The 8,660-nt window shown below is 40.5% G+C and overlaps 1 protein-coding gene across 3 annotated transcripts in view; it reads left to right on the plus strand.

Annotated features, from left to right (window-relative positions):
* TMOD1 (tropomodulin 1) overlaps positions 1-6,606 on the plus strand; it is a 167,484-nt gene extending 160,878 nt beyond the window's left edge. For all 3 annotated transcript variants that reach the window (XM_040417285.1, XM_040417286.1, XM_040417284.1), the window contains one exon: positions 4,419-6,606. Coding sequence is in view for 2 of the 3 variants with exons in the window: in XM_040417284.1 (XP_040273218.1) it covers positions 4,419-4,483 (65 nt within the window). In the remaining variant the exon portion in view is untranslated. The remainder of the gene's footprint in view (positions 1-4,418) is intronic.
* Positions 6,607-8,660: the final 2,054 nt, after the last annotated feature.

Genomic DNA, 8,660 nt, shown 5'->3' on the forward strand with positions numbered 1-8,660 from the left:
CAAAAAAGGTTCCCTAGCTTGCTAGTCTTTGTGAAGGTGTTTGTTGCCATCTGATCTTCCATGCCTGACCTTTGCCTGTTGCCTGCAGCAGAGACCAGACCCTTGGGATTAGCCCACTGCCTAAGGGCTCATTCACACGAATGTAGGGGCTCTGTGCCGTGGACCGCAAATTGCAGTCCACAATGCACGGGCACTGACCGTGGGGCAGCCGCAAGCGGATCGCAGACCCATTGAATTGAATACGGTCCGCGATCCGTCCGTTCCGCAAAAAGATAGAACAAGTTCTATTTTTTTGTGGTGCGGAGGCACAGACAGAAACACCACGGAAGCACTCCGTAGTGCTTCCGTGGGGTTCCGATCCATGCTTCCGTTCCGCATCTCTGTGATTGCGGACCCATTCAAGTGAATGGGTCCGCATCGTGACGCGGAATGCACATGGCTGGTGACCTGTGTATTGCGGAAACGACGTATGCGTTTGTGTGAATGAGCCCTAACAATCAGCACTTGGTTAACATGTTCTACCTGCCCATTAGATTAAGGATGATATGCAGGCTGTAGAGATTCAGCAGTCTACAGAGAGACGTCCTGAACCTGGACATAAATTGAACTTCCTGACTGAACATTATGTGCTGGGGCAAACGTTGCAGATGGAAAACGAGACCAGTTAGAGCAGGGTTTCTCAACTCCGGTCCTCGGGACCCACCTACCGGTCAGGATTTGAGTATATCCCACAGAATGAATACCTGTGGTAAGTCCTGATGCATGGACACTAATTATATTACCTGCTCAATACCAAGGAATTCCTGAAAACATGACTGGTAGGTGGGTCCTGAGGACCGGAGTTGAGAAACCCTGAGTTAGAGGAACAAAATGAGCCATTTTGGAGAAACAATTATAACTACCCAGATTAAGATACAACCAATGGATTAAGGAAGTTCATGATAAAATCCATAGCAGTATCTTGCCACGAGAAGTCTGCATCAGGCAAAGGGAGGAGAAGGTTTTTGCAGAGAGGACTTGTTTTGGGTGCATGTGGCCAGAAGGCAATATAATAACGGACATCCCAGGATAGTGTAGGCCACCAATAGTATTGGAAATTAAAGAGGTTTTCCAGGCTCATGACATTGATGACCTATCCTCAGAATAAGTCATTAATATCCGATCAATGAGGGTTCCGTACTCTGCTCTCTCACCAATCAGCTGTTTTCTGCAGCCTCCAGTGCTGGAACTAGAACTTAAATGAAGAAGTAAGCCGTTCAAAGTGTAGTGGCTGTGGAGTGTAGTGGAAAGTTCAGCTTTTTCAGACTCCCAGTTTTGTCTCCTGTTGGCTGTGAAAACAAATATATTTCTTGAAGAAATGTCTTTAACCATGACAGGCCAGCATTGCTCCAGCTCCTCCTGAAGATGCATCCACCTCCATTAACAATTCCCTGGTGATGTTTTGGTAGCACAAAATGCAGAAGACAGAGACAGAAGAGAAGGCTTGCTTTAAAGTTTGAAATGCAGCTTCTGATTCAGGAGTCCAATCCTTGGCATTGATCCTTCAGTCCGGCAAGAAAATCAGGATGTGATCAAGATATACCACCATGCAACCATAGATCAGATCAAGGAAGTTGTTGAAATCCTGGAACACAGCTGGGGAATTACTGAAACAAAAGGGCATGACGAGATATTCGTAATGGCCATCATGGGTATTAAAGTCTGTATTCCATTTGTCATCCTCATGAATGCAGATCAGCCATCACATTTAGTCAGGTTATATGTACCTCAGCAATCTCTCTTGGTGAAGACCTTGATGTGCAGGAACTGCAGCTTGAGGAGGCAGAGCTGGAACAGAGACAATCATGGAGTTCAGACATGCGGAGATGCTGTTCATGTACTGTAGGAATTGGTCCTGGTGATTTTGCTGAGTAGTCGGCTCCCTAAACAGATCCTGTAACCCCAACTAGTGGATACCAGTAGGTTACATGGTCTGAGCTAATTGTAAGGCAACAGGTGTGAAACACAGGTACATTTTTTAGATTTTTTTTTCGTATTGTGTGGATCAGATTTATTAAAATCTCATCCACTTTGCTGTTACTGTAAACACTCCAGATTTGCCACATACAAATAAGCAGCATATCTCCACATGCGAACATACCGTTAAGGTATGTTTTTCTAAAATACTGTCATACATACGGTAGTTCTAATAATGTAGCACTTGTCAGATGACAGGTAAAGAGAATTTTAATATAGTGAAACTATATAGATTACTTCAGTAGAGCTTAAAAACACCTCATTACTTTATGTAAAACTGAATATTTAAAAAAGAAAATTCCCACATAAAGTCTCAAATGTGTTTTAGTAATGAGCTACTAACATTTTGTAGAAATGTGAGGAAAGAGTACTTTATCATTAAGACAGTAATCAGAATATGGGGAAACAGATATCCATATACAGTCAGGTCCATAAATATTGGGACATCGACACAATTCTAACATTTTTGGCTCTATACACCACCACAATAAATTTGAAATGAAACGAACAAGATGTGCTTTAACTGCAGACTGTCAGCTTTAATTTGAGGATATTTACATCCAAATCAGGTGAACGGTGTAGGAATTACAACAGTTTGCATATGTGCCTCCCTTGCATATGTGCCTCCCACTTGTTAAGGGACCAAAAGTAATGGAACAATTGGCTTCTCAGCTGTTCCATGGCCAGGTGTGTGTTATTCCCTCATTATCCCAATTACAATGAGCAGATAAAAGGTCCAGAGTTCATTTCAAGTGTGCTATTTGCATTTGGAATCTGTTGCTGTCAACTCTCAAGATGAGATCCAAAGATCCAAAAAAAAAAAAAAAAAACAAAGCCATCAGAGAGATAGCAAAAACATTAGGCGTGGCCAAAACAACTGTTTGGAAAATTCTTAAAAAGAAGGAACGCACTGATGAGCTCAGCAACACCAAAAGACCCGGAAGACCACGGAAAACAACTGTGGTGGATGACCGAAGAATTCTTTCCATGGTGAAGAAAACACCCTTCACAACAGTTGGCCAGATCAAGAACACTCTCCAGGAGGTAGGTGTATGTGTGTCAAAGTCAACAAACAAGAGAAGACTTCACCAAAGTGAATACACAGGGTTCACAACAAGATGTAAACCATTGGTGAGCCTCAAAAACAGGAAGGCCAGATTAGAGTTTGCCAAACGACATCTAAAAAGCCTTCACAGTTCTGGAACAACATCCTATGGACAGATGAGACCAAGATCAACTTGTACCAGAGTGATGAGAAGAGAAAAGTATGGAGAAGGAAAGGAACTGCTCATGATCCTAAGCATACCACCTTATCAGTGAAGCATGGTGGTGGTAGTGTCATGGCGTGGGCATGTATGGCTGCCAATGGAACTGGTTCTCTTGTATTTATTGATGATGTGACTGCTGACAAAAGCAGCAGGATGAATTCTGAAGTGTTTTGGGCAATATTATCTGCTTCAGAACTCATTGGACGGCGCTTCACAGTGCAGATGGACAATTACCCAAAGCATACTGCAAAAGCAACCAAAGAGTTTTTTTAGGGAAAGAAGTAGAATGTTATGCAATGGCCAAGTCAATCACCTGACCTGAATCCGATTGAGCATGCATTTCACTTGCTGAAGACAAAACTGAAGGGAAAATGCCCCAAGAACAAGCAGGAACTGAAGACAGTTGCAGTAGAGGCCTGGCAGAGCATCACCAGGGATGAAACCCAGCGTCTGGTGATGTCTATGCGTTCCAGACTTCAGGCTGTAATTAACTGCAAAGGATTTGCAACCAAGTATTAAAAAGTAAAAGTTTGATTTATGATTATTATTCTGTCCCATTATTTTTGGTCCCTTAACAAGTGGGAGGCACATATGCAAACTGTTGTAATTCCTACACCGTTCACCTGATTTGGATGTAAATACCCTCAAATTAAAGCTGACAGTCTGCAGTTAAAGCACATCTTGTTCATTTCATTTTAAATCCATTGCGGTGGTGTATAGAGCCAAAAATGTTAGAATTGTGTCGATGTCCCAATATTTATGGACCTGACTGTATGTCTAAATATCTTTGTGCATAATTCCCATATTTTCTGCCATCAAAGGCTGTCGATAGGCATATTAATTTTGTATCTATCCTTTTTTCTGGTTAGATTTTTTGGTAATCATGTAATTGTTGTGCAATCATGATATTTTTATTGCTAAAATAAATATTAAAAAAGAGGGAGGAAGAAAAAAAGGGGAAGGGAAAAAAGGCTGTAATAGTCAAAATGCATGCACCTAAAATAAAGGAGGAGATACAGTGATTGGTCATTGAATGCTACATGATATATACATTAACGTAGAAAATAAACTTGACTGAAGCTTGTATAAATATACACTTATACACTTGTATAAATAATATGTTTTCCTTAACAGTGAGGAAGAGAAGGCTGGCCGACCTGGATGGCCCAATTTTACCAAAATGCCGAAGCGGGGTGTAAAGAGAAGGTGAAAACAGCGCCACACAGCAGGAGCCTTTCCATGAGAGTTTGTACCAGGGTGCAGAATCCTTATACCAGAGTGAAAGCCCATGAACTCTGTTTTATACCTCAGTACTCTACAGTGTCAGACATTATGCACCCAAACAGTGCAAGATGATGTCATCAAGGTGCAGAAATACAGAAAAACATATCGTTTGGTGATTCTTAATTGCAGACCAACCTGATATTGATACTTATTTTCCTGTTGGTGTTTCTTGCACATTGGTCATCCTCGTATCTACAGCACAATACAGAGCATTGCACATGATTTACCAGGGAATAACTTCCACCAATCATACATCTCAAAAAAGCACATTGTGCCTCGCCAGCAGAAAAGCACTGATAATAGTTTGTTTTAACCTAATCACATTACAGCAAGTCACATTCTTTGGATTGAGAATCCACATTTTTTCAGATTACCGGTATGTCAGTTTTAAAAATAGAATTTCTTTACACAGTGTTATATCTTTTCATAATAATATCACCCAATACAAACTCCCTTTTCCACATTCCACATCTTTTACGAGCCCAAATTAACACTTGATAATACTGCATATAATAATGTAGTTTTGCATGGCATAAAGTTCCACAAACCCGTATACATACACACACTCATCTGTAAAATCATTAGTATGATCATTACTACTTTTGGACTACCGTAGCTATCGCCATTAGTCCAATGGACTTTGAATTGAAAAGTAGTGCACATGTTTGACCACCCTTCATTTAAACTCACATTGAGGGGGGACTGAGAGCCCCAAGTAGTCAGACATTTATCACCTATTCTGTGGATAAGGGGTAAATATCATTTGTGGGTAAGTCCCTCTACTCTGTACTGTAGTATAAGAGAGGCCTCATAAAGTCTGAACCTTTAAGAGAATATGTATCATAGTAGAGTCTTCTCTACTTGGACCCCTTTATTAGCAAGAATAGAAAGCACTGCAAAGACCAGGTTCCTATCTGGAGGACCCAACATGATAACGTGTGGGTGCCTACAGTTCCCCTACAAATAACAGCTAGATATTTCAACCGCTTATATAATACGTAGGCTGCCATGTATCAATAATCTAAAAAGGCAGCAGCAAGCTTAACAGGAGCACTGGGAAGAGCAATAAAGGGCTGTCCCATTACAACAACTTATCCTCTTTCCCCAGGGAATAGAGGAGTAGGGTCTGACCGCAGGGGCACCCACCAATCACTAGAATGAGGCCTTTTTGAATAGAATGGTGGACATGCATGCTTACTGCCACTACAATCAACTCTATAGGAATGCTGGAGATAGCTTGTACTTATCTTCAGCAGCCCCATAGAGCAGCAATGTTACATAGGGGAACACGGGCTCCCATTTTAGTGATCGGCAGAAGCCCAAGCGGTCAGACCTCCACCCATCGGGATAGGAGATAAGTCGTTGTAATCAGACAACACCTTTAATGTCTACACAGCAGTGCCAGGCAATATGCTGTTTCCATATATATTATTCTTGGGTACAATTTGTTGAGGTTTTTCATTATGTGCCTTTAATTTTACTGTTCTGTTGTTTACTGAACTAAATCAGATTTTCAAATAATGCTATATTTAATAAATGTTACATCCAAAAATGATGAATATCATTGCTGAGCAATGCCTTACGACTGCTGTGTATTCTCTTCTGCCATACATTTATTGTTGTGAACCTCTGTTTGCATAGTGTTCTAATTCAATGTCTGTTTTTATATATTACACTAGAATATATGAAGTAGTAGTAGTAGATGAAACGGACAGTGTTTGATACCAAAATCGTACTAACCACAAGATTGTTGATGACAATTATTAGTTCAGTTTGGTTCAACTGATTATGAGCCCATCTAAACCCTTTACCGGTCAGTCAACAATCATGCAAATGCTCTTTTGTTGACTAGTCAGATCTTATATGCTAGGGATGGAAAATTTATGCAGGCCGAATGATCATAGTAAAAATTGTTTACTTCCCCCCCCCCAATACAATTTGATCACACCAATCAGAACTCTTTATAGCCTAACATTGGGCCACATAAAAGGACCCTTAAGACTTATTCACATGTCAATGTTTGGTCAGTGATTGTGAGCAAAAACCAGAACTGGAGGTTACACAGAGATAAGACGTAACGGAAAGATCTGCACCTGTTCTCTGTTTAGAGCTGCACCAGGTTTTGGCTCATAATTAGGGATGAGCAAATCGACTTCAAATAAAACATCCGAAGTTGATTTGCATAAAACTTTGTTCTAATACTGTACGGAGCAGGATCTCCGTACAGTATTAGAATGTATTGGCTCCGATGAGCCGAAGTTATTGCTTCGCTAAGTCTCTTGAGACTTCGCGCAATAACTATATAAATTAATTTATACCAAGGTACCACTTGGTACCACTGAGCTCGGGAAACGTTTTTTACAGTACAAATTAATTTATGAAGTTATTGTGCGAAGTCTCAAGAGACTTAGCGAAGCAATAACTTTGGCTCATCGGAGCCAATACATTCTAATACAGTACGGAGCTCCTGCTCCATACAGTATTAGAACAAAGTTTTATGCAAATCGACTTTGGATGTTTCATCCGAAGTCTATTCGCTCATCCCTACTCATATTCACTGATGGAAATCAATGACTGAACACTGAAGTGTGAATAAGGCATTACTCTACTTTGTTCTGAGAAATTCTGCTCCAGATATTTTCTTCAGCAAAATGCTAGTAATGGAGATATTGGCAAGCTATGACTATATTCATTAATAAGCATACATGTGTATGGGAAAGCTTTCAAATTATATGTACAAATTAACCATAAAAACAACCACATAAAATCAAGTGAGAGTTATTAGAACTGGTGCAAAGGAATTGTAAAGAAACGACCCATAGCAACTGGCTTCCAGTTCTGATTTTACAGAGACCTTTTCTTAAATAACAGCAATACCAGTAAGGATTTATCTCCCCATATGTCAAAAGAAACTATGCATGTCCTTGCCACAGTGTATGTAAAAACAAATGCACGGTGTGCTGTGTTTCAGTGTTTAACAATATACATGTACCAATGCCTCAATATCTTTTAAATATACAATAAAGTGTATGCCTGGGTATGTTTGTCATTGTTTTCATGAATGATTACTGCATTTTCATTCTATGTAAGGCAGCACATAGTCTATAGTTTGTACAACTTAAGGCTGTATTACACAGCCCGATGTGGCAGAGAATTGTCCGGAGGCAACCGTTCCCTCGTAGCAATCACCTACTCGCTAGCGGAGGAGACCACTGCTACTATATGCAGCGATCTCCTCCACAGCATGGGGAGGTGCGATTGCTATGCCATCACTCATCCCCATGCTGTATAGTGGTTTGCCGGCAGAAAATCGTAATTAGACACCATGATCTGCTGCCTAAAAAACTATATTTTTTTAACATGTCAAAAGATTTGGATTGCCTGAACGAGTTTGCTCGTTCATCGGGCAATCGGCGGCAGTATTACACTGCAAGATGATCGCTAACGAGCATTCATACGAACACTAATTAGCGATCATCTGCCAAAAAATCAGCAGGTATAATACAGGTTTTAAGGTTGTATACAGTATGTGGCAGACGATTGTCAGGATGGAAGCGTTCTCACCAGCAGAGGAGACCGCTGCGATTACATGTAGCAATCTCCTCCTCAGCATGAGGAGGAGGGATCGCTATGCCATCCAGTAATAATAAATCTTCAACATATTCTTCTTTAAATTTCTTTCTTTCTGCATATTACTCTCTCAATACTCTCTTAAAGGGAACCTATCACCATGATAATACAGTGTAATCTGCAGGCAGCATTTTATAGAACAGGAGGAGCTGAGCAGATTGTTATATCATTTATTTGGAGAATATTTTTTTATTTATTGAAATCACTGCACAATCTGGGCTTTTTGTCAAGGAAGTAGCATCATTAAAGGGGTTGGCCCATCTGAGACATTGATGTCCTATTGCTAGTATAGGACATCAATATCACATGTGCGGCATGCTCTCCATTCACTGCTATGGGAGTTTCAAAAATATCCGAGCAAGAGAACGGTTACTTTCAGAAGTTCTATAGCAGGGAATGGAAAGTGCATTGCACATGTGCAGCCACTATTCCGGCACTATAATGTACAGTATAGAGGTCAGA

Source organism: Bufo bufo, chromosome 2, assembly GCF_905171765.1.
Source record: "Bufo bufo chromosome 2, aBufBuf1.1, whole genome shotgun sequence".
NCBI lineage: Eukaryota > Metazoa > Chordata > Amphibia > Anura > Bufonidae > Bufo > Bufo bufo.